Source organism: Pectinophora gossypiella, chromosome 4 (genome assembly GCF_024362695.1).
Source record: "Pectinophora gossypiella chromosome 4, ilPecGoss1.1, whole genome shotgun sequence".
NCBI classification, from domain to species: Eukaryota; Metazoa; Arthropoda; class Insecta; order Lepidoptera; family Gelechiidae; genus Pectinophora; species Pectinophora gossypiella.
In genome coordinates this window covers 17,118,842-17,146,140 of record NC_065407.1, presented here as the reverse complement: position 1 = coordinate 17,146,140, position 27,299 = coordinate 17,118,842, and the positions used below count along the sequence as shown (strand labels likewise).

The window sequence follows — 27,299 nt, the reverse complement described above, 5'->3', positions numbered from 1 at the left end:
GGCAGAAAACAGACAGGTTAAAACCATGATATTTTATAAAAAAAGAGCAATGGACGCGGATGAGTAGACGCGATAATCATAGGGCGGCCACACGTCCAACAACGAGCGGTAATAGCTGCAATTACATCACAATTTACACGTCAGCCTCGCACGGACAGTCTCGCCTAATTTGATCTGATTGTCACCCCATTTGACGTTTATTTAAATTTCGAAGCCGTTTATCGTAGCTGTTTCGGCGGGAATGTTATTTTTTCGTGTAATAAGGTATTTAAGTCCTTTTACGCTTTGGCTTTAGTTGCTATGAAAAAAAATATATTTACTAATTTTGTTTTTCCAAGGACTTAAATTTTATCATTGAAAATGTAAGTGAATCTTTTACAAAAACTTCAAAATTGTGTTTAGGGTCTTTGCTTGACTTGTAAGAAGATAATAATGAAAACGCGGACTGTAGTTATAGGCACTATATAATTTAAAATATAACAATAAGTGGCGTCGTGGTGGCCGCCGTGGTGAAGAGTGAGTTTTTGACATTAGCGCCCCCCTCGCCGCACTCGCCGCCCGTCGTCGCCTGGTGCGTTTGGTTACACGCAACATCCTCCCCGGGTTGAAGTGCTTCAATGAAGTGGGAGAGGGCATATGTTGTTGAATGCCCGACGTACTGTTCCTTTCTTAGTCTTCAGATCGGCGACTCGAGTAATGCCATCGCTGCCCGGATAAATGTTCACAACTCGTCCCAGGAACCATAGGAGCGGTGGTAGCGACTTATCCTTTATCAGTACTAGTGCTCCCAGTTTGAGGTCACTTGAAGAGGATTGCCATTTGATTCTTTGTTGTAGAAGAGACACGTACTCGGTACTGAAACGGGTCCAAAAATGTTGTTTTATGTGCTCTATGCGCTTATATCGCTCTAGATAAGTTATGTTGGCGTCGGCCACCTGTGGGTGAGGAACAAACATCAGTGATCGCCCAATCAAAAAGTGGGAAGGTGTGAGTGCGGTAAGGTCGAGAGGGTCGGAGGAAACAGGTATGAGAGGACGAGAGTTTAGAACTGCCTCTATTTGAGTCAGACACGTAGCCATCTCTTCATACGTTAGATGTGTGAGACCTAGTAAGCGTCGGAGGTGGTGCTTCGTTGACCGGACGGCCGCCTCAGCCAAGCCGTTAAAATGGGGACTGTAAGCAGGCGCAAAAAGAAATTGAATTCCCTTTAGAGCAAGGTCAGAAGATATGTTAGATTTTAAAAGGAAATTATGTAAATCGTTATTATAGCCAACAAAATTAGTGCCATTATCGGACGTGATGCTCTCCGGTTTTCCGCGGCGGGCTATGAACCGGTTAAGAGCGGCCATAAAGGCTTCTTTCGTGAGGTCCGTCACCAGCTCCAGATGCACAGCTTTAACTGAGAAACAAATAAATATGCACAGGTAGGATTTTATGAGCTTACAACCTCGTCCCTTCCGGTCAGCTATCATCACGGGCCCGGCGTAATCTACGCCGCAATTAAGAAAAGGGAATTCGAGCTCCGTTCTAGAAGAGGGTAATTGCCCCATTATGGGTTGCACTTGTTGAGCTTTATATCTGAAACATTTTAGGCAATTTTTAACAATTAATTTTGATAAGTTTTTTCCACCTAATGGCCAGTAAGTTTGTCGAATGTTTGCTAATAGCAACTGAGGCCCAGCGTGACATAAGTCTTTATGTAACATTTCAAATATTGTTTTAGAAATGTGATGCTTGCTACATAACAATATTGGATGCTTTACGTTGTAACTATAAGGAGATTTATCAAGCCTCCCCCCCACTCTTATTATGTCGTTTTGATCGAGGAAGGGTGACAATGGTAACAAACGATTTTTTCGTGGTAATGGCTTTCCACATTTTAGTATTTTATGTTCGTCTGGAAACATGTCAAGTTGTGCATTGCGTATTATAATGTTCATAGAACGTTGTAGTTCTGAAACAGTAAATGAGCCATTAAGTTTATCATTCTCTTTGCGACAATTATTAATGAATCTAGTAATGTATGTAATAACTCTTTGTAATTTAGGTAAGTTTGAGTACTTGCAGATAAGGTCATGAAAAGGGGAAGTGTTAGTGACATCTGTAGCATGACAAACGACCTCTGGTAGATCATGTTTCGCGTCATTCGGAATTATCGGCCAGTAAGAATCATTTTGTAATAAGAAAGTTGGTCCTGACCACCAAAGACTACAATTGCTAATGTGGTCAGCTCTCAGCCCGCGAGAAACAAGATCCGCCGGGTTGTCCTTCGACGGCACGTAGCTCCACACATGTCCGTCTGTAGTCTCTTGGACTTCATTAACGCGATTACGTACAAATGGTTTCAGATTCTGTGGTGGTGTAGAGAGCCAACCTAACACAATAGTGGAATCGCACCAGAATCTACATCTTTTAATCTGTACGGTAAGCGACCCGAGTACTTTTGTACACAGTCTTGCACCCAACAAAGCTGCACAAAGCTCGAGACGAGGAATCGTTGTGGGTTTAATCGGCGCTACTCTGTTTTTTGACACTAACAGCTTGACACTGACCAGTCCTTCATTAGTGACTGATCTGACGTATACACATGCACCGTACGCGCGCTCTGACGCATCTGTGAAAATATGCAGTTCAAGCAAAGAAGAGTTATCAGCAATTGCCCAACGTGGAATTTCCACTTGATTGAGAGCAGGTAATGTACATACGAATGAACTCCAAAGTTCTCTTATGTCATGTGGTACTTCATCGTCCCAGCCGATCCTGTTATTTGTCCAGAGCTTTTGCATGATCATTTTTGCCTCGACAACGCATGGACCGACAAGACCGAGTGGATCGAATATCTGGCTGATGACCGATAGGATATGCCTTTTTGTTACCTTTTCATGAAAATCAATACCAATAGAGAAAGACAAGACATCTAAGTTGCACAACCATTTTATTCCAAGTGTTTTGGAGGAAGCTTGACTATTGGTTGACAAGTCCAGAGTTGTGTCAGAGGGTGCGTCTTTATTTGCTACCTTATTTAAGATCTGTGAGCAATTTGATTGCCATTTACGCAGAATAAAATTTGCCGAAGCTAACACGGCCTTTACTTGTTTACAGAGCTCTACAGTGGAGTCGATTGAAGAACTACCGCTGAAGAAATCATCAACGTAGAAGTCCCGCTGTATTGCGGTTTTTACATTGTCGTTTAGATCTTGTGTAGCTAGACTTACTAGACACTTGGTAGCTAAATATGGCGCTGATGCCGTGCCATATGTAACGGTGTTGAGAGTGTACGTCTTTAGGGGCTCAGTGACGTCATAGCGAAAGACGATCTGTTGAAGAGAACGCTGATTAGGATTGACATCAATGGCCCTATACATTTTTTCGATATCACTAGAAACTACATATTTGTGCTGGCGGAATCTTAGTATGATAGAAAGAAGATCATCTTGCACAACAGGGCCTACCATCTGGATGTCATTTAGGGACACGCCCGAAGAAGTGACGGCAGAGGCATCGAAGACTGTGCGAAGCTTCGTAGTTGTACTGGATTCCCTTACAACGCCATGATGAGGTAAGTAGTAATTTACTTGATTTTCTGCATTGTGAGAAGACTCTTTATTTTCAGACATGTGTCCCAAGCTTTCGTACTCGCGCATGAACTCGACGTATCTACTCTTAAAAACTGGATCACGCTTGAAACGGCGTTCCAATGACATGAATCGGACTTTGGCCGTTTCATAAGAATCTCCTAGTCTGTTCGGATCATCTTTAAGTGGAATGGTCACTATAAAGCGACCATCGTTTCCACGGAGAGTATTGTTTGAAAAGCTTTGTTCACAAGCGCGCTCTTCTGCTGTAAGTGTGTGCTTTGCCGAGATAGTATCAAGTTCCCAGAATTTCTCTAAGTTGGGTTTTTCGTCACTATCAGTGAAATGACACACATGTGCGGCTGAAGAAATAGGCCGAGCAACAAAGCCGGACACTATCCAACCTAATTTTGATTCATATAATTTGGGCTGATTTTTTCCTAGGTCAATAGAGGTGGAACATAAGACGTTCCAGAAAACTTCAGCACCTACAAGAATATCTATGGCCGACGGTATGTTGAACGAAGGGTCGGCGAGGTGCAATCCCGATGGAAGAGGGATGTTATCGATTTCAATGAAAGAAGACGGTAAGGCTTTAGTTATTTTTGGTAGAATGAGGCAATCCACTTTTACCCTGTAGTCACTGTAATAAGACTCTATTTGGAGCGTGCAGGACTGTGTACTACTGGAGGCAAGATTGTTTATACCTGTAACTGTGGAGCTGACGTTACGTCGCGACAATCCCAGCTTACCGCAGAGGTCATCCGTCACGAAATTGGCGGTGCTGCCGTTGTCTAGCAACACCCTGGCATTGTGCTTGTTGCCCTTGTTGTCAACCACCTTGACGACAGCTGTGGAAAGCAAAACATGCGACGAAGCAGTAGGCTGCAAGGTATTGGTTGTCAAAGCAACATTGTTAGTTAAAGAAGGGTTTTCATGTATTGCATTTGTGACTGGCTGTTCTAGATGCAAAAGAGTATTATGTTTTTCCCTACAATACTTGCAATGGGACAGCCTGCATTTTTTATGCCAATGGCCTGGACGTAAGCAGTTCAAACATACTTTATATTCTTTTGCTTTTTGTATGCGTGACTCTAAGTTCAATTGCTTAAATGTTTCACAAGTGAAAAGAAAGTGATTTTGTTTACAAAGAGGGCATTTGATTTGTAGATGTGATGAATTTTTATTGGTTTGACTTGAAGTATCAGTAGCAATAATGAAGCTTTTTGCTTTGCTTGGCTCAATCTTACTTAATTTGAACTTGTCTTCAATAGTTTCTAATACAGTTGCCCTGTCATTCAAAAACTTACAAAATTGTTGCAATGTAGGTAGCTCTGAGAGGTTGTTTGAGTGCTCTTCCCAGTGACGGCAAGTGTCGACATCAAGTTTGGTGCAAATTATATAAATGACGAAAGCATCCCAATTGTCAGTAGCTTTTAATGTTTTAAGGGCTCTGATGTTTTTATTAGTTAAATCAACAATATTACGTAAGCCTTTACTTGACTCTTTTTTAATCGGATCTGCATGGTATAGTGCTTGAATATGATTATTTATAAGCAAGCGGTTATTGTCGTATCGTTCACATAGGTGTTCCCATGCTGTTTTATAATTTGCACTTTTGAAATCAATATTTTTAATTACTAACGCTGCTTCTCCTTGTAGAGAGGCGCGAAGATAATGGAACTTGCTTATATCGTCAATATTTTTAGTTGTATGAATTAAAGAAAGGTAAGTCTCTTTATATTCTAACCATGACTGATAGCTGCCATCAAAGGAAGGTAAATTAATTTTTGGTAAGCGCACAAAATTTTTCCCACCTGGCTCTGCATCCGCATCGTGGAACCGGTCAGACCCTCCTTGAAGCTGCGGCTCCAGCACCTTCTCCAGTAAGATGCGAGCCTGCGCCACCAATGTATGATACTGCGCCTCTAGTTGCTCGCGGTAGGAGAACATCACGTCCGGAGTGTCACTCAGGATCTCAATCTCCGTCTGTAATTTATCAAACTCTGGGTATACATCAATGAATTTACTAAAACGTCCATCTAAATCGATACGTTGTAAGTCTGTTATTTTTTCACAACTGAGTAATAATTTTAAGTAGTTTTCAAAGCTAGTAACTTTCGCTTTTATTGTTCTACGCCTTTTTAGAAGCTTGTCTAACTGCTCTTTATCACTCATGGTTAAATTGTTTATGTATACTCTTAATTTATGTTCTGTTCAAAGTTATAATTTGTTGTTCGACGCAAATTATTATGAATCAATTAAAGTAATATAAGAAGTGCTGCATCGACGATGCGTAATGACGTCGTCGCGCATACAATAGATCAGCTGTGACTGTGCCGGCAGGCCGTTCGAACTCACTATGTATGTATACCTACTAATGTATTTATCACAACTTATAATTGTTTACTGTTTGAAAGGAAGTATCTAAATAGATAATGATGTTATTACGTTATGACTTCAGTTAATAGTTACCTTCTAAATCAAATAGTGACAAGATGGAAATAAAATACGTATATAAAATGAAATTATAAGGCAGAAGGAAAGGAAACTGAAGGAAATGTATTGGAACAAACTCACAAAATGAATGTCCTTCCACTAAGGTGACTTCCACATTCCACACGTCCTAGATGATGACGCCGACTGTTGATGACGTCACGATTTGATTTCTAGAAAATTCTCGCAGTTCTCTGTCCTGCCGGCGGTGTTTGGCGGTCCAGTGACGACACGAAGATGCAGTAGAAAGGTTCGTCGTTTTATCGCTGGTATTCTTTGCGATATTTCACCAACTCGCCGATGATCAGGATCAAGATGACGTATCTCGTAGTAGTAACGGTTTTCCGCCTTCAACAAGTATTTTCTATAATCTTGAAGAATCGCAACTTTTTTACTTTTTAGGCTCGAAGGACCATTGTTTAGGGTCTTTGCTTGACTTGTAAGAAGATAATAATGAAAACGCGGACTGTAGTTATAGGCACTATATAATTTAAAATATAACAATAAGTGGCGTCGTGGTGGCCGCCGTGGTGAAGAGTGAGTTTTTGACATTAGCGCCCCCCTCGCCGCACTCGCCGCCCGTCGTCGCCTGGTGCGTTTGGTTACACGCAACAATTGCCTTGCAAAGTAAATTAACAACATTAGTCGTGGGTAATTTATTTTTTACAAAATGGCAACGGAGAGTGAGATGATGTCAGCGCGGCTTGAAATGTTAACTGTCACTTTTGAGCATAACTTCTTTTATTATAAAAGAAAATATAAAAGAAAACGTTTTGAAATGTTTGAAAACAGATACAAAGAATAAAAACGGAACAACTATTTATTAAGTCGTCAACTTTTTTTACAATTCCTTAACAATCCCAAAAGAAACTACGATCCGTTTCACTCAGCACTGAAACCTCCAATCCTGGACATTTTTATCACCGACTTTTTTTACATTTCCGTCCAATAACGCCCGGAACCGATATTGAATCGTATTTTCTACGCCATTGAGTTTCGATTTGACATACTGATAGAGATTGGCTGTGGAATCAATTTCGCTTTGGGTTTAATTTTGAGCTTTCGGTGGTGGGTTTTTAAGGTTGGTTTTTGGGTGGGGGTCAGTCCTGTCCATTATCCGTTGAACAATATGAGTGCAATGTGATTCAGCATTAACTATTCAAAAATAATTTGGCTCGACTAATGTGGGACGTATTTACACAAGGCAACACGGTTGTCCTCCCATTCGTGTAATGGATCGTGGCGTCATGTAATATTAAATTAACTTATTAATAAAAATAATGTAATGCGAAAATTATCTATTAATTCAAAATTCAAAAATATTTATTTTTCAAAATTGGCTTACCAAGTGAGCGCTTTTTGAACGTCAAAAATTAAATTACATAGTGGTGCTAATTCCTGTAAATACAATCTAATTTTATTTTAAGTTATATCTGTCATTTTCCTATCCGCCGAAAAGGAAAGGGACGGGTAATCGACAAGCATAAAATTTATGGAACACACGTCAATTTTAAGCACAAATCTAAACCAACCGTCTAAAAATTTTACATCCGTCAATAACCCGACACAGTTAAGTAGACAGTACGTCACACGGATTGCATACCAGTGACGTACCTTTTGATTCGGCCGGGTTATTCATTCATTTACTCATTCTTCCTAAAATTAAGACCTGTGAATCATCCGTCCCTTTCCTTTTCGACGGATATGAAAATGACGGATATAACTTAATATAAAATTAGGCTATGTCTGCAGGAATCGGGGCCATTATGTAATAGCTGCTGTAAAACTACTACCACATCGGGATCTGTAACGCTGAGGGAAAGACGTGGCCAGAAAACCTCCCAGCACAGGGCCCTAGTCCTACTGATTCATGTTTTCCTTTCTTTTATAAATCCAGTTTGTATTACATAATTTATAAACTTAAATACAATGGTATTCCAAGGCAATGCCATGTCAGGGTTGCTAACAATGGTCATCCATTTCATAACTAACATGTTATGCGTGACTTTTGTACTTATATCTATAGCTATGATCCTACTAAAACCATTTTAAGCGTACTCATTTGTACAAGTAAAAGAAAAAAAAAATTTTAAAGATTTATTTCAAAAATGTAGATGTGTACATCGGTACCGTCCGCCAAACTGCACAGCAGTTTGTTGGCAGATAGGTCACTCCATTTTTCTTTTTTCCACATTTTATTTTAATAGTTACATTCTTTTAACATTAGGTAGGTTCAGAAGTAGATGCTAAGTTTACAATTACGTTAACAATTCGGGTTCAATATTTTAATCCAAAATTGCTGATACCAGTTCATTCAAGTAAAAAGCTTTACATTTTTGTTTAAAAACAACTTTAGAAAAGTTTCCAAAGAAATATCTAAACTCAGAACGAGGCGAGCTAGTTACTTAGTGGTACCAAGGGCCAGAACCAACTACAGCAAGCGCATGCTGACGTATGAGGGAGTTCAAATGTATAAATAACCTACCTTCGCATATTAAAAAAAAAATAATTTCATTAAAGCTTTTTAAAAAAAATGCACGCCACATTTTGGAAAGGTAGTTTCAACCCGTTTGATATTCAATTTAATAGTAAGAAAGTGACAGAGAGTGAAATGGCATTTATTTTTGGTCTACTCGATTTATGTGAGCGATGAAATTAATTTTAGTTTTATCCTAGTTTATCTTTTTTCTCATGTAAGTGACTTTGTATTGTCTTAAGTGAGAATAAATAATCTTTAAACCTAAGTAGAATAGACCTTTGGTGGCTCAATAAAAACCTTTAAACAACAGAGTTTAAACATTTAAACAAACTTTAAACAAGAGAGACACTAGAGGACTAGAATAGACATTAAATTTGGGTAGTTTCCTAAGTTAAAAATAAATTATGAAATTCTAAACGAAATAAAGACAGATCTAAAACTGTCAAAAAAAGATTTTTTTTTCAAATTCAACTTATTTTTGAATTTTAATAAAGATAAATAACTTTTTTATTTATTTATTTATTTATAAACGCAATAATATAAACTTCACTTTATCACATTTCTCTATGACGTCACAGTGTGCTTTTGCATACCAATTTCATAGTAATATTTTGTCGTGACTAGTTGGAAACTGACCTATTAGATACTTCAAGACTTTCCCACAAGTAACATTTCTTTACCCCAATAACCTCACTAAGCGCGTATCATAGAATTCCCACACGACTGCAACCCGACAGATCTATTAAGTCATAAAAAACACACACACATACACACAATCATACGTGTGAATTGATTTCAGAACCCAAATTGAATAATAAATTTCGCTGAAGTACGGAATGCAGATTATATTTGTCTTTCTTTTTTATTACTCTGTACCCGATGACGCAGTTACGAGTAAATATTTGGGTTTATTTTAAATAAAATGTGGAGATCTGTGTTTTATTAAAGATTATTTTTGTGGTATTTTATGTATTATTTAAAAGGAGACTCAAATCCACATTACCACACTAATTATTAATTTTAAAAACTACTATTTATTTATTTACTATTGCTAAAATTTGACAAAATATTTACAATAAATAATTAATAAATAAATAAAAATGGAAAAATTAATGGAAAAATAGATTACAAAATTGGAACAGCATTTGGTGAAGAAAACCACGACTATCATTTAAAAAAAAACTAATAGTTCTATTTGACATTACGGACTTTGGTGCCCAGTTGGGAGCGAATATCGGCTCAGGGCATCGTCTGAGAGGATTACTTATATTTGAAAGATTTAATCGACCCAAGCGGGTCGATAGCGATAAGCCCTGAATGAGAATGAAATGACTTCACCGCTGAGTACGTGATACTCATTTATGATCTAAACATGAAAACAAATTCGACAATTATTAGTTTAGGCCTGTGCTGGATCCGAACCTGCCACCTCAATGTGAGAGCAACTGTTCTACTAACTGGGCTACCACGACTCACCAAGAAAAATGACAATTATTCCAGTGAATTCAAATTTGTCTAATACCATAGAAACCGCCTACAGTCCTCTTGTAAAGGACTTCCAATAGACTTTGTATTGTCGGTACAAATACAGAATCCTCATTAAGTTGCCCTTATGGTAAGCAGTAAAAATACCGAGACGGCAGATAGGATCGCGACTGAACTGGGTAACCTCTCCGGGTTTGAAACGGGCTTGCTATTACAACGAAACGTAACAACACTTCTCTCTCTTTATTTAAGAGCTGCGCTCTTGTCGGTGGAGTAATCGCCTCTATTTTCATTACTCCATAGATAGGGTGTGTAGAACGGTGGTTGCCCCAATCGCCTTCCGTTCCGCAGTACACCGACCGATTTCTCAATCGGTGATGTTCTAGCTAGAGCCCTACCAGAATCCATTTCCTCGGCCTCCAACCAGTACTGATACCGCTGCTGACCGGCGTCAGGGGTGCGCTTTTGAAGTAGCGGCGCCTACTCGCTACGTCACAAGATCGTCATAGAACCTAAGTAGCATTTTATAGGTAACAACACTTACACCTCACTAAACTTCATCATTACGACCTCCGCGGTCGACAGTTTTAAGACTGTAATTAAACAGAAACTTTGTTAAAAAGTTCTATAAGATTAGTGCTTATCGAGAACTTAAAGAAGATATGAATGCATGATGGAATTGAGTGCCTGGGAACTGATATTAGGCAGACAAATTACTAAATTATATAACAATATTTTATGTTTATTTTTAAAAGAACGTTTAGGGCTTGTGCAAAGGTTTTTCTCGCAGCTTATTTCCCCGGCTACACAGGTTGTGAGCAGCTGCAGTATTTTTAGGCGGATGAGATCTTCATTATGTAAAAAATGACGATTCAAAGTGTAACTATATTTCCCACTGAATAAAAACATTTTTTAATTGAGCGCATAAGGTGGCTGCGTAGCCCGAGGGGTCTTACACTACGTTCTCCAAGACGCGGTCTCCACTCAAGAACCCGTCTTCTCCTACCGTAGTCAGTTCCGCATGTGACCAACCCTTTGTCACTTCAGGTTGCTTATCCTCTCAGCTATGTCGGTAACTTTGGTTCTCTGCCAGATCACTAAACCGCCTTTATAAATAAAACTAAAAAAGTCCCGGACACGTCAATAAATAACTATTCTGTTAAACATAACTAGACAGTCATTATTTTTCCGCTTTTAAATTTTTACAAATTAAAAAATTGTACGAATTTTAATGTTTACATACAATATTCTCCAAACGCTTAGATACACTTCGGTGTAAAACAATCCCCAAGAGCTAACGAACGAAACGGTACCGAATCCATCGATCGATCGTCTAATGGCTTCTAATTGTTTAACCGGGTATCGAACCTGTGATCGCGCGCTAGAGATCCGAGATACTATCTGAGATAACCCCTCTGACAGCGAGCGAGCTATGTACACGGTTTTTCTGAAGGTATTCAACGGGACTTTATTATAATAAGTCACTAATATTGGTTAATCGTTTTTGTGATTCGGCGTGAGATAATTTTAAGATTGTAATTTGTAAAAAAGCAGTTAATCATTTGGCTGGAATGGAAGTAAAAAGTAAGCAACGTTTTCAACGGCCTTAGCCCAGTTTCACGCTACATACAAAATGAATGCATCAACACAAGTAGTGTAAGTTTTAAGTCTAATGTGTTTGTATTTGAAATGAAAAATTAACAAATACAACTATACTTTATTGCACCAAAATAAAAATAAATAATTACAAAAAAGACTCTCCTAACCTATATAACCTTTTATAATGAAAAAAATCGTTCTTTCTTTCTTTAACATAACAATGCGTCACGCCTGCATCTCCGAAGGGGTAGGCAGAGGTGTATAGTGGTAAGGTCAAATAGGGAACTCCCAGAATTTCTCTCGCCAGCTTTGTTTAAGTCCCATGTGCGACCTATTGCCATTAACCGGGCACAAATCCTGGAAATCACGTGACGTCTTTCATTAACTAATCTAAATTAAACTCTCTTAATTAAGTCCAATCCGCACCTATTGAGAGAGTAATAATCAATAAAAATTATAATTAAATCATGAGTAATAGCCGTAAACAATGAAAGAGCTTTAATTATTGAATTTATTTTAAAACTTTCAACTGCAGTCCATAAAAATCGCATAACAATAAAGTAACTTAAGACTTAAGAAGAATCTCGTTTTAATTAAAAATAATAACGTACAGGAACAAGATGAAAGTAAAAATATTTTATATCGATTGAGGTGTTTAATTACTCAAGAAACTGTTAAGGGGAAGATGTTTTACCTTAATGAGAAATATAATTTTAGTACTAAACAAATCTTGTCTTATAATCTAATTAAGAGTAGCTTCCCGCCACTGTATTCTACAGACAACGCGTTTGCAAAATTTCATGATAATCGGTCTAGTATTAAAGAAGTAAAAAAATATATATTATTTTAGGTATAATTAGACTGTATTTCAAGGTTCTTTATTGGTAAAAATAATTATAAATGTTGATTCACAAAACATAGTCAGCGAGAAACAAAACATTAATATAAATTAAAACATTTTCACGCTATGTAACCTTTAAAAAACTTATAAAAGAAAACACATAAATTGTATACATCTTTACATACATTATACACTTCACTGTATAACACACTTTACACTTTATAATCAACTTGGGCGACGATTATTTTTGGCTTAGGTAATAGGTATAATTAGTAAAAAAAACTGTTCTTTCTATCTCAAATACCAGGCATATAAATACAATCATGGCTAACTTATGTACTTATGCCTTCATTTTAGACCCGGCCAAATACTTGGTTAATGCCATAAGCTGCTTTTATCAATAATTCACTTTTGTAACAAAAAAACACTTTACATATCGCATAAGTCCCGATTCCAGAATTCCAGAAATGTATTTGAAACTACGAAATGAAAGGTCACTGACCTATATCCTTGGAAGTGATAATTTATTTTTTCTTAATTTAATTACAGAACATCTTCGCCTTAAAAGAACACATCCCTGTGGGCCTATTCGCCGCCCACTCGTATTTAAAACACGGTCGTTAATTAACGCAGTCGAACGATCCGACGATCGTGATCGATCGCCATTGTTGTCATAATGCAGGCGCAGGCGCAGGCGATCGATAAACGCACATACTTACACAATAATAGGTACAAAATATATTCTTCTTCATTTTAGTGTTAGTGCGGTTTTCACTAACACAGTTGGCTCGACCGTTGTAGACGGCGATACGGCTCAACACCTATTACGTTGGTCATCTTATGCATCTTATATAGTGCATCTTACGGATGCAACTCTGACTACATTTTTGTTCGGCCAAGTAGTTAATGCCATCTGCGGCAAATCTACAATAAGTCACGTCAAAAAAAATTAACTTCACCAATTGGGATAAAGCCGAAGTTAGAGGAAGTTCTCAGATCCAGGATGTTTTAAAGAAAGGTCAGGTCGAGTACTGTAAACCGTAGAACATGAACAGTCTTCGATGAGAGTGGAAGAAGCGAATATGGTCTCTCAGGATCGTAGTAAGTGGGATTCCGTGGTCTCAGCCTACTTCAATGAGAAGTAGGCGTGATCTTCAGTAAGTTTAGCATAATATATTCTTATTGATCACAATGGAAATACTTCCCGACGACCCGATCACTCTAGCCATAGCGGCAGCCAATCAGCTCGTGACAACAAACACTTCAGGATCCCGATACCGACCCCGCCGGCGTGGTCGACGATTTCCCCCAATCAGCGCTTATCGCTATCGATTAATTCTTTCAAATATTTTTCCTCTCAGACGACGCTCTAAGCCGAGATTCGCGCCCAACTGGGCACCCTCAGGCCTGTTGTCTTAAACGTTGTACCGGGTGAGAGCGTTCAGCGCTCACCATTTGTCCAGCCAAGTAGTTAATGCCATCTGCGGCAACTCTACAATAAGTCACGTCAAAACAAAAAACGTGGTAGTCTAGTTTGAACATGACTCTTCGTAAAGTCGCAGGTTATAATCCAGCACGGGGCTCAAATAAGCTAAATTAATAACTCATTGGTGAAAGTCTGGTACCAGGGTTCCAACCGGCGACTATCACCGTAGGTGTAGAACACAGTGTGTTCAAAATCACACAAGTTATCGCCAAAAATATCCAAACAAATGGACCGCTAATTAATTATTATTATTATTACAACCGCCGGCAACTCTTTGACGCGCCGCCATGATACGTTAACATAGTCAAACGTGGCGCTCGCCTGACACCTGTCATAACGTCATGACGTGTGAACACGACGGTTATACACATTGACCTCGTATAAAAAATAGGCAACCAATCTCTGTAAAAAAGTTTAAAAAGTGTTAAGAGATTAATTCTTTTAAATATATGCCTCTCAGACGACGTCCTGAGTCGAAGTTTGCGTCCAACTGGGCACCCTCAGGCCTGTTGTCTGACATTTTAGTAACCGGTAAGAGCCTTCAGCGCTCTCCATTTGTCCGGCCAAGTAGTTAGTGGCATATGCGGAAAGTTTACACTAACATTGACATTTGAATATGAATGTACTGGGAGATATGCCTGTTTAATAGTTCGGTCTGTGTAAAATGGAATAAATAAATAAAAATAAAATAAGTCACGTAAAAAAAACCAGTAATTCCAAAATGTATAAGTAACGTTACATAAACAGCCTATTTGCTGGGCACAGCAGTGGGCACAGCAGTGGTACGTCCTCCGTGGTCTAGTAGTTAGAGCGTCAGGCTCACGATCTGGAGGTCCGGGTTCGATCCCGATGGGGACACGGTCGAAAATCACTTTGTGAGACTGTCCTTTGTTTGATAAGGACCTTTCAGGCTTGAATCACCTGATTTTCTGAAAAAGTTAGATGATTCCGTGCTTCGGAGGGCACGATAAGTTGTTGGTCCCGGCTATTAGCTGTAAAAACACCTTCAGCAACCCGCATTGGAGCAGCGAGATGGAGTATGCTCCATATCCCCTCCGGTTGATTGAGGGGAGGAATGTGCCCAGCAGTGGGATGTGTATAGGCTGCTTATGGCTGGGTACAGGCCTCCCCTCGATTAACCGGAGGGGATATGGTGCATACTCCACCACGCTGCTCCAATGCGGGTTGATGCAAGCAACTGTATTGTATTACTGTGCTTTATTAATGAAGAGTATCAATACCACTTCGTCGAAACAGTTACGAGTACAAGTGCATTACAAGAACGTCAAAGTACATACATTGACCCAAAAGCAGTGTTTACCATTGAATGGGCATTTAAGACTCGTTAGAACAAAAGAGTTTCTAAATGCGTGTCACGGTTACCAATCAAGTTGATATATTGCTGTGTAGTTCTGCGTAATTCGTAACATAGCATACATACATAACAGAATATCTTCACGCCTGCATTCCCGAAGGTGTTTAGTATAGACCCACTCCGCACCAGCTAGTTTAAGTCACACAAAATAAAAGGGAAGTTTATAGCCATTTTACCTAACCTAATAAATAACCTACATAGGTACGATAAGGTGCAAAAATCCAATCAGTTTCCTGCAAAGTAATAAATTAACTGGTTGCGCGTAAAACCTCCTGGTTACATGTCTTTTCTGTAATAGACCAAAAACACCTACAAAAATATAAATTTTATAATTATGACAACTACATACATAAACAACCTATATACGTCCCACTGCTGGGCACAGGCCTCTCCTCAATCAACCGGAGGGGGTATGGAGCATACCCCGCCACGTTGCTCCACTGCGGGTTGGTGGAGGTGTTTTTACGGCTAAAAGCCAGGATCCGAAGCACGGAATTTCCGGCCAAGTAGTTAATGCCATCTGCGGCAAATCTACAATAAGTCACGTCAAAAAAAAAAAAAAAAAGAAGCACGGAATCACCTTACTTTTTCGGACAATCAGGTAATTCAAGCCTGAAAAGTCCTTACCAAACAAAGGACAGTCTCACAAAGTGGGCCACCCAACAGGGTCCACATAATATCAGCGTCGTGGTTCACGCCGCGGCTTGTGCTGAGTGAGGCCCTTTTATCTCAGGACTTCCACCACCACCTTATGGTAATTTCGACAAACAACCGTCTTGCTTTTTTGTAATTGTTTTAGTGGAAATTTGATATGATGTTGTCTTTTTTTTGTGTGTGGCGTCCTTTTATAATAAACTTTTTCTATTCTATTCTATTCTATTCAAAGTGATTTCGACAATGTCCCCATCGGAAATCAAACCCGGACATCCAGATCGTGAGCCTAACGCTCTAACCAATAGACCACGGAGGCTGTCTGGTTCATAATGGTTCATAATTTTACCATAGTTTATTAATTCGCTGGGCTCAGTGACTGCACTTTTGCTATTTGATTGTACCTCTGACTACTCTAATTAGGATTATAGTCGTGAACTTATGGTATGGTAGTCTACACCTATTTGGTATTAAATTACACACGAGTGTAATACCAAATTAAGCCATTTAATCTTAAGATATATCACACCCAAACCATAAAGGTACCAACCTTATTTCAAACGAGTTATTTAAGTACTTACTTACCTAATAAAGACGTAACGATCCAAAAAGCGGACCTCTAGCTCCATAAAAATTATACATTTTTACGTAACAAGTCATGAAAGAAACCACTAGATTAATGTAGGTGGAGATCCATTGTTTTAAAAATCAGATAAACAATCCACTATAAGTATTTATTATTCAACTGTAATGAAGAGTTAGACCGGTACCATAGAATAAGCAATAATATTACGTACAGAACGGCAACTCTCCGCTCCCCAACAGCGAACTAGTCAGTAAGTAAGTAAAATGTTTATTTTTCATGAGAAATACAGAAAATATGGGTACAATAAAAACCCCACAAAACCAATTCCTCGGTTTGTCTGTGGGAGTGGAGTTCGCTTAAGGTTTACTTTATTACTGCTTAAGTGCCCTCCGAAGTACCGATCATCTTACTTTAATTCATGTATTTCCGGAAAGTCTCAATCAGCAATGTCCTTTGAATTATCCTATTGTACCTATTATTTAATTAAACTTTCGACTTGGTAGAAGTTCATTTCTGTTAGGTATGATTTTGTTTCTGTGCAATAGAAAATGAATAGTAGTAGTAGTAAAAAAAGAGCCCGATACCGACCCTGCCGGCGTGGTCGACGATTTCCCTCATTCAGCGCGTATCGCTATCGACCCGCTAGGGTCGATTAATTCTATCAAATATTTTTCCTCTCAGACGACGCCCTGAGCCGAGGTTCGCGCCCAACTGGGTACCCTCAGGCCTGTTGTCTTAAACGTTGTACCGGGAGAGCCTTCAGCGCTCCCCATTTGTCCGGTCAAGTAGTTAATGCCATCTGCGGCAAATCTACAATAAGTCACGTAAAAAAAATGAGTGAGACGCAGTCGGGTTGTACCGGTTGAAAGCCCTCTGCGCTCCCCATTTGTCCAGCCAAGTACATGCCTAATGCCATCTGAGTCAAATCACGTCAAAAAATTAATTCTCCTAACTAATAAATGATATGAATCAGCCAGTATCCTCAAGGCAATTTCCAATTACTGCAAAAATTTACACAATTTCCAACAATTCACCGACGGCATCTAGTTATACTTTTTTCTTACTAATTGCTCCCCCTCATTAGCAGAGTCAGAATTGCTGATTCAAATAACACTAAGTACATTTTCTTTCACATTTGAAATGGGGTCAAATGTACCGGTAAGTGCTAAACGGTTGCAATTTGTATGACTTTGTAAAATGGAAACTACAGTTTACTGTAGCCCTCTATGGATGTGAAACTTGGACACTGACACAGAAGGACAGAGAGAGACTCGAGGCCTTTGAAATGTGGTGTTGGAGGAGGATGGAAAGAATAAGTTGGACAGAAAGGGTTACAAATGAGGAAGGGCTAGTAAGAGTAAGGGAAAAGAGACAAATACTGAGAATTATTGAGGACAGAAGAGGCAAGATGATTGGACACCTAATAAGACACGACGAATTCATTAAAAACATCATAGAAGGAAAGCTAGAAGGAAAGAGAGGAAGGGGAAGACCAAGAAGAGCTTACATGGAACAGATTAAAGAAAAGGTTGACGTCGTGTCTTATAGGGAAGTCAAGGAATTGGCCTTTGATAGACTGGAATGGAAAATGCTACACCGACAAGAGCGTGGCTCTTAAATTGATGATGATGAGTTTACTGTATACGTATTGTTATGGAAAATAAGTATACTGAATTAGGGAATCATTTGACTTTTCATTTGTTTTCTAATTCTAGAACTATAGTCAGTGATGTTCCCAGGAATATTCCCAAAATGGGAATGTTCCCGTTGAAAAACTATTTCATAGTAAAGACACTAGCTATTTTTCTTTTCGAAATTGTTCTTTCTTGTTGGTTTTATCTGCTTAAAGGTTATGTAATATAGCTCTTTTTACATACGTTTTGCGCTTTTTTATTATCGGGAACGTTCCCAAAATAGGAACACTCCTGGGAACGCCCCATCACTGGAATTGGTAGCCCAATCGGCAGAACGCTGAGCTCCCACTGTAAGGTCACAAATCCCAGCACTTTATGGCGTGCGATTGACCAAATTGGAGATGTCCTTAGAAAAGGTTTAGTACGATCTACTCTGAACCGGCGTGCGTGTATGAAGCGCCGTGTGTTTGGTGTCGCGAGCTGTTTGGTCGCCTCTATGGCTAGAGTAATCGGGTCGTCGGGATCGTATATTACGTCCTTACGTGTCTCACTCACACAACCCCCTGAAACTTTAGTTTTCTTAAGTCGTTGAGGAGAAAGGGGGCGCGCGCGAACTGTCTGTCTCATTCACACGCACGGGTACGAATCAGGTTTTTTTATTTGGAGTGTGTAAAAACTCAAATATTAATTGGCTATAGATTTATCCACCCCGAAAGGCTTTAATGGCATGATTTTTCTCTGCCTGTCAATCTCCTCTAAAATCATTTTGTAAGACAACACTATGTTAATTAAGAAAACGAAACTCAAAACAAATCGCTTCTGACAAAGGATGCAGGATAACGGAACTTACAAAGAAATGTTATTAATAACTTGCATACATTAAATACAAATTTAACTCCCACACTCAAATTGTAACTTATTAAAAACAATAATTCTTCAATAGAAGACCATAAGGTTCAGAATAATAGAAACAGTTGTACAGAGAAAGCAAATACAGCTGTAGGAGTTAATAATGAAAATAATCTTAGAGATATTACTGCTAGTCTAAGAGTCAGTTGTAATTTTGTCGACGAACATAACTGCAGGCGGTTTTACCTATAGGGGTGGATAGAGCCACCAGAAGAAGGCATCAGAAGAAATAAAGTTATACCCGTCATTTTCTTATCCACCAAAAAGGAAAGGGCCGAATGATTGACAACTGTTAATTTTAAAATGGGTGAATAACCCGGGCGATTATATAGGCATCTCGCTGATATACAAACCCTTAAGTAATTCTGTCGGGTTATTGGCCTATATAAATGTTTGGAAGGGTTTTTAAATTTGTGCCTAAAATTGACGTGTGCCATAAATTTTATACCTGTCGATTACCCATCCCTTTTCTTTCCGGCGGATAAGAAAATGACAGGTATAACTTAAAATAAAATTAGATGGTGTCTACAGGAGTCAGCACCATTCGCCTCTTTAGTAGGAGAAATATTTAACTACTTTAGTCAGCATAAAAGGTACGTGCGAAGTTTATTTGTCATCTCTTTTGGAGGTGATTTTTTTCCAATACGTTTAAATAAAGAATAAAAACTTAGACGACAAAATATGACTGTGTTCACATTCTAACAGGACCATTACCAGTGTTTATGGTTGCAGCCCACACGTTCGATTGAGAATAAATGAATGCACCTATTTCTGTTCTAGTCGATCCTTCATTTTGATAAATCGTTCCCAGTTGCAGAGCATTGTTGCTTTTTATCTTGTAAAGATTTAGATGTAATGTGCCTTTAAAGTGTGGGCTAATGGCCGATGCGCCGGAGTCGGGATGCGTTTAGTAACGGTGTGGAATGTCTGGATTAGTAAGTATGGAAATATTATTGTTACTTATTTAGGACTATATTTTTTTATCACTTATCATATTATCATATGTCCGTGAAGATCTTTGTAAACGGTCTATGTGATTCAGTAGTTGAGTGTTGGGCTCTCGATCCGAAGGTCCTGGATTGGAATCTCAGGGGGACACAAAAATCATTTTGTTAACTAAAGCAATCTAATTACGTTAAGCAGTCGCTGCTAATTTAGTAAGCAGATATACCATATATTAATATAATCGTTACCATGACCCACATCAGGGGCCTTTGGCGGCTCAATAGCAACCCTGATACTAGGGTTGATGAGGTGAGTCATTGACCTCACAAATACTACACGAGAGAAGAATAAGATCACTTCGATAAGACATTTTAAAAGTAATAGTTGCCTTTGTTAAAAGCCAGCCCTTTTTTCGGATTAAAGTCAAATGAAATCCATTAAACATGATTAAAGGAGGTAGGTACCTATTAGGTTGTAGCACATAATAAAGAATAATACCTACGTAGTAATTGAGAGCTAGGTAGGTACTTGATTTCAAGTCTTCATAAAAAAAATTGATACTCCATCTTCTCTTTACAGTATTGCATTTATCCTGGAATGTATTTCATTATATATTTTTTTCAATATCTTTTTTCTTCAAGAAAAACATCGCAAGCAAGTCATTGTCACATAGGATAATCAGATTTTTTTTTGTAATAAAAAAAAAATAACTCACCGCCATTCTCACCGCGTCTAGTCTTGGACCCTTTATTCCTTCATTATTTTAGGTTTAAAAAAAGGTAGGTAAGATACCTACTTCAACTCAGTTTCCAATTGCTTCCCGTTAGAGAAGCAAGCCGGTGTATTTATTCTATCTATTACCTATTTTTTTCCTGCATCCAAATGTAGCAATTTTAGCATTAAGGCCGCCTGTTGTTCTTGTCTTCATTTTTGTTTGTTTCTGTGCTAAGTTTATGTCCAATAAAGTAATATAAATAAATATAATTGAAAATTGTTGCCTGGAAGAGATTGCTACTAAGCAATAAGGCCGCCTATTGTACTCATTCTATTTCTCTTTTGTTTTTTCCCTGTTTATGCAATAAAGTATTTGTTATGTTATGTTATAATTGCATAACTTTTCGGACAATAAAATAAATAAATAAAAAAAGCTACTGATTTAATTAATTAGTCACATTATTAATTCATTGATTAATAAGCAAACATATATAAAAAATAATACAATAATAAGTACAATAATGAATTCATTAGTCACAGAAAGAAGTATCGACAACTCCTTTATGTCCAGTTTCCATTATCTTTCATTAAAATCAATGAGAAGACTATGCAAAGAGGGAATACATTTTGCTCCTCAAAAGACTTTGCTTGGAGTAGAATCTATGAACTAAAAGTCATTAAAATTATCGTTGAAGTTACTTGCCAACCTACGACTTAAGTTGTGGACCAACTCGAGGCACTGCCTGACCCACTTCGCTTATCGTCACTTTGTATCTGAACAAAGATTGGCTTCTTCAGTTTATGAAGTGTAAAATTATATTGCATTAGACGAAGTCTCTTTGTTACTCCTACCTATTACTGTCAAGTGAAAGGCCATAGTCGCCGGTCTGATAAAGTAGCCTGATAAACGCATTCTTTAGAGGGATTTTCAAATAGATAATGGCCCCGATTCCTGCAGACATCTCCTAATTTTATTTTAAGTTATACCCGTCATTTTCTTATCCGCCGAAAAGGATGGGACGGATGATTCTCAACAAGTTAATTTAGAATGAATGAATAACTCGCTGGTATGCAATCCGTTTGACGTTTTGTCTGCTTAAAAATGACGTGTGTTCCATAAATTTTATGCCTGTCGATTGCCTGTCCCTTTCTTTTTCAGCAAATAAGAAAATGACAGGTATAACTTAAAATAAAATTAAGATGGTGTCTGCAGGAATTAGCACCATTGTTATAAAATCAAAATGCAGACGTAATTAATTTACCCAAGAGTTGCCTAATTCTGAACTCTAAACACATGCTTAAGGCGAAAAACAAATGAACAAACATTTGACAATCTCTTGAGATATTAATTTTACAAATGTTATTTTATATCTTGTATATTTATTCATATCAAATTCCACCAAAGTGGTCCTTTTTTTCAAGGTTTCAAATGCGCGAAGTACTACTGATTCTTAAATCTTCGTATGTCGCTTTAACCAAGAATGTAACGCTAATATACTAGACTTGTAGTAAACCTCATAGTTCACAGTCAGTATTAGGCCAATATTTCACTAGGACACCAAGGTGGTGCCACCAGATGTTTACCAAAACTTACAAGCCCCATATTACCAAGAAATATTCTGGTAAAAAATTTCATTACTACAAGAATGTGTTTATCAAAAATACACATGTAAATTAATAACACAAAAAATAAACAAATAAATAAATTAATGTAAATTATTACACGTTACAATTGTATTTATTTATTTCAAAAATATATTTTTCAATTTTTTTTTCAATAAACGTATTTTACACGTACTTCTGAGTAACTTGTAGCTTGTAAACGTGCAGACTTGTAAGTTTTGATAAGCACGGCATTGCTGTCTTGTTTGTTGCGCAACCAAGAAGACACAAAGTAAGGTAGCCATTATACAACTGCGTACATTTTGCAAGAGGCGCCACCCTGTTGCGCCACCGCCATATTCTAGTGTGATAGGGCCCTTAAGGTGAATGTCCTTATCACAATTTGTCAGAATACACAACCTACTGTCAGTCTTCCTAACCTAGTGTTGACGTCCTAAAATACATATTGGACTCCTACAGACGTATTCGTAACATATACTTACCTAATTAAATCATCATCATCAGCCCATTAACGTCCCCACTGCTGGGGCACGGGCCTTCCCTATGGGTGGATAGGGAGATCGGGCCTTAAACAATCACGCGAGCCCAATGCGGATTGATGGTTATTAACGACTGCTAATGCAGCCGGGACCAACGGCTTAACGTGCCTTCCGAAGCACGGAGGAGCTCGAGATGACCTAATTAATTAGATAACAATAATGATGTTCCTATATAAAAATGTGTCCTTACATCAAAACCGTGCAAAGGTTACCCGACCGAATTCAATTTCCGTAATGCAATGCGTACGTTGTAAGTTTACTATTTATTTACAAAAGTAGGTTGAAATCAGTGCACAGTGCACCACAAACTTATATTTGTTCCTAGGAAAATGTATATTTCTTGTACGGAAGCGAGTTTGTCTAAGTTGTGAGTTGCAGCAAGAGGGTATGTGGGAGAACCATGGTGCATAAGCAAGCGGGTGACTTGGCGGAAAGCGATTCCAACTCAGATGCTACGAAACATTGCAAATCTTCTTCTTCTATCGTGTGGGCTGAGGTGGATTACCAACCCTATCAACCCTGGTGTCAGGGTTATATTGAGCCGCCATGGGCCCCTGACATGACTCATGTTACGACTAGTACGTATTTACATCAGTAAGTAGTAACCGGGACCAACGACTTAACGTGCCTTCCGAAGCACGGATCATCTTACTTTTGGACAATCAGGTGATCGTCCTGTAATATCCTAACATTGCAAATAAATTCTTGCGCACGTCGATTCCCTGAGCGGGGTTCGCGTGCGCACCCTCAGTACTGTTGTCTTAGATTTTTAACAAAGTCAAAGACCTCAACACTCCCCATCTGTCCGGCCAAGAAGTTAGGTATTGCAATCTGAGTCAAACCTACAGTAAATGACGTTAAAAACAAAATGGTTTTGTAAAAAAATAAATTAAAAAAAATATTTTATGTCCATATCCGTGGGAAAAATCAGTTATATATTTTTTTAATTAAAAAATATTTTTTACCACAATCTTACCTGATAATAAGTATGGTAACATGGTATGTGCATTAAACATATTCCGGCCAAGAGAATAAATGCCATTTGCGGCAAATCTATAATAAGTCACGTCAAAAAAAGCTTAAAACATAAAATATTCTTAGCTGCTCTGATTATTTGCCAATAACTTTCCAAAAATCGCTTCATCACATGCACTGTGACCACATTATTTCTTTCAGAAGTCTTCCCTTTTCTTTACAAAACTAGACCGTGCTGTGTTCGGAACATTCTAACTAAAACCTTGCTTAGAGTTGTTTTTGACAACACAAAAAGTTACGCTTTTAAGCGTTCCAATGTTACTGCCAGTTTAGATTTAGCTTAGATTGCAAATTTCTTACGAGACAGAGCTTTAGTTAAGTATAATTTGTAATAGTTAGTACTTATTTAGCGGTAAACGCGCTCGGTCCGCGATTGTTGAAGTAAAGCAACTTTCGCAGAGGCCGGTCATAGGATGGGTGACCACAAAAAAAAAAGTTTTCATCTCGAGCTCCTCCGTGCTTCGGAAGGCACGTTAAGCCGTTGGTCCCGGCTGCATTAGCAGTCGTTAATAACCACCAATCCGCACTGGGCCCGCGTGGTGGTTTAAGGCCCGATCTCCCTATCCATCCATAGGGAAGGCCCGTGCCCCAGCAGTGGGGACGTTTATGGGCTGATGATGATGATGATGATGAGTACTTATTTATACGTTTAGATTGACTTTATTTAGTTAGATACATTTGCAGTGATAGAATCATCATTGACGTATAGGAAATAAAATATGAAAAATGTGATACTTACCTACTCTGTACTATAATTTAACATAATATTTTTGTATGAAGTTCAGATTTCACTACGAAAAATAGTTATTTTATTTTTGAATTTGTGCACTTTCAACGTGTAGATTTGTTACTTTTCACATACTGGCCTTTCGTTCTGACCGTCAATCATTTTTAATTTCGAAATTCTCATTCCATTCCGCATTTCCTTTCGTTTTACACTGACTCATTGCATCCCCGACCTTCATAAGAACAACAAAAATACTGGGTGTTAGTGACATCGTAACGAATACTGAGAGGGATGATTCAGACCATGATTCTGAGTTAATATCTAGTGGAATTTTCCGTCGCAAAATTCATGAAATTTTGAGTTTTGTTTTTAATTATTTTCAATTCCATATTGTGCTTTTAGCTGCATAGAACCCAAATTTCAATAAAAAAAACAATAATAACAAATTATCGAAAATTTTCGATGTAATGGAGACAACAGCTGCTCGAACTGGTCAATGGCCACACGCACCGCGCGCCGCGCGCCCCGCTCCGCACGCCCCGCTCCGCGCGCCCCGCGCCGCACGCCGGCGGCGGCGCGGCGGCGGCGCGGCCTACAAAGTAGACACTACGAACCGATCCTATTTCTTTCTCTGTCTATCGTAAATTATAAATTTATTTTATTCTTATTCTTAAATGGACGGATAATCAACAGGCATAAAATTTATGGAATACACGTCAATTTTAAGCAGAAATCTAAAACAACCGACAGAATTAAGTTGACAGCACACGTCAAACGGTTTGCATACCAGCGAGATACCTTTTTGATTCGACCGGGTTATTCATTCATTTACTCATAGGAATCGGGGCCATTATCTACCTAAAACAGTTGAAACAGTAAATAATTGTATTCTTTGTTGTCATTAGAATAACTAACAACCAACTAACACAACCACCACAGATTAGGTAATTAGTTACCTACTATGTCAACCATCCACCAACTTAGTATGTAAGTACCTACGCAAAACCTCGCTACACAAAAATCGAGCGAGATCGCGTCTAGAATTGGGCGGACACTCCGCCAGAGTGTTGCCTATCGATATTCTATCGATACCTAGTTAAAAAAAAACCAATAGTAGGTACCTATCGATAGATCTTTTAGATCAATATCAATACCCATTATTGTTACAAAGCAAGACCTATCGGTACTATCGCTAGTATCGATCTAAATGTACTATCACTACTTTCGATAGTTTAGACAATTTTCAAGTTCAACAATTGATAATCTACCTATCGATAGTTCGGCAACTCCGCCGCGTAGGCAATGTCGGCATGTTCAAAGAAAAAAATTGTCCGAGAGGAGTGATCTTATTTTTCTTGTTACATGTTGGTACCGAGGTACTAAGTACATACTAAGTTATTCGTGTTTTAAATCTCATTGTTAAATCATCAGTAAAGAACTAATTAAACCTATCCTGTTCTGTGTACAATATTCATGTAACGGCTACGTGCTTACATAAGTACCTAGTAGACGGGAGCAACGACTTAACGTACCTTCCGAAGCACGGATCAGTCCGAAGACAATCAGGTGATCTGTCTTGATGGATACTCGGACGTGAATAGCCTCACGGATCAAGGGCAACGCGCGCCAATAAAGTAGGCATTACGAACAGATACTAGGTATTTCTTTGAGTTGATAGGTATCAAGTGAAGTTTCCTGTCGCAAAATTCATAAAAAAAATAGATTTTTTTCAGTCCCATATTGTGTTTTAAGCTGCATAGAACGCACATTTAAAATAAACAAATAAAAATTACTAATTATTAAATTTTATCAATGTCATCAATAATAATAATAACGTATCTACAACTTCAGCTATGCGCAGGTGAATAACCGGCGCACGGGTCAAGGGCAACGCTCGCCAATAAAGTAGGCATACGAACAGATACTATTTCTTTCTCTGTCACTTGCACCATAAACATACTTCTCTCTCTCTGTCTAGTCGTCGGCTCGACTCGGCCGCGGCCGGCGCGTCGTCGGCGCGCCTTTGATGCTTTGCGCTAACGCCGCCGCGCGCTTCCGCTCGCTCAGTCGAATACTAAGCTTGACCCGAATCGCGTGATGTTTTTCGAGGATATTTTTTTCGTGTTTGTGAGTGTTTTGTGTTTGTTTTATTCTGTAAATGAGTAGTGTCGACTATGATGATAGATCATAGACCATTTACTGCACAAAAGTATGGAAGATTGTTGATGTTTATTAAAGAGCAAGGTGTTGTGTTTGTGAGTGCGTGTGATACCTACCTACCGCGGAGGAAACGCGATGTTGCATACCTACGTGACGTGACATGTTCTAGGGTACCTACCTAGGTACTTTATCCGAAGGAATAACAATTAAGGTAAGGCAAGAGTAGGGTTTTTATTGTTAATAAGTTAGGAACGTTTTAATAACTGGTAGGTAGGTACCGTGCGTGAAAAATCGTGGCAGTAGGTGTTCTACTTCAACAAACTCAACATTTTTAAACGTTGCACCACTAAGCATCTAAATACAAGAGAATGAAAACTCCTACCTAGATACAACATCGTATCACGCACGCACGCGTAACGTAGCCGCGTTGTTCGAATTAC

At 38.5% G+C, this 27,299-nt stretch overlaps 1 protein-coding gene across 2 annotated transcripts; it reads right to left on the bottom strand.

Moving 5' to 3' along the window:
* Positions 1–505: 505 nt before the first annotated feature.
* LOC126382422 (uncharacterized) lies at positions 506–6,583 on the bottom strand. 2 transcript variants are annotated; one of them, XM_050032301.1, is made up of 2 exons: positions 5,393–6,583; positions 506–935 (listed from the first exon to the last, which is right to left on the bottom strand). In XM_050032301.1, the coding sequence occupies exons 1-2, from the start codon at positions 5,751–5,753 to the stop codon at positions 898–900; spliced, it is 399 nt and encodes a 132-aa protein (XP_049888258.1). In that variant the 5' UTR covers positions 5,754–6,583; the 3' UTR covers positions 506–897. The 2 variants fall into 2 exon arrangements, with proteins under 2 accessions (XP_049888258.1, XP_049888257.1); XM_050032300.1 differs by having other exon boundaries at positions 506–855.
* Positions 6,584–27,299: the final 20,716 nt, after the last annotated feature.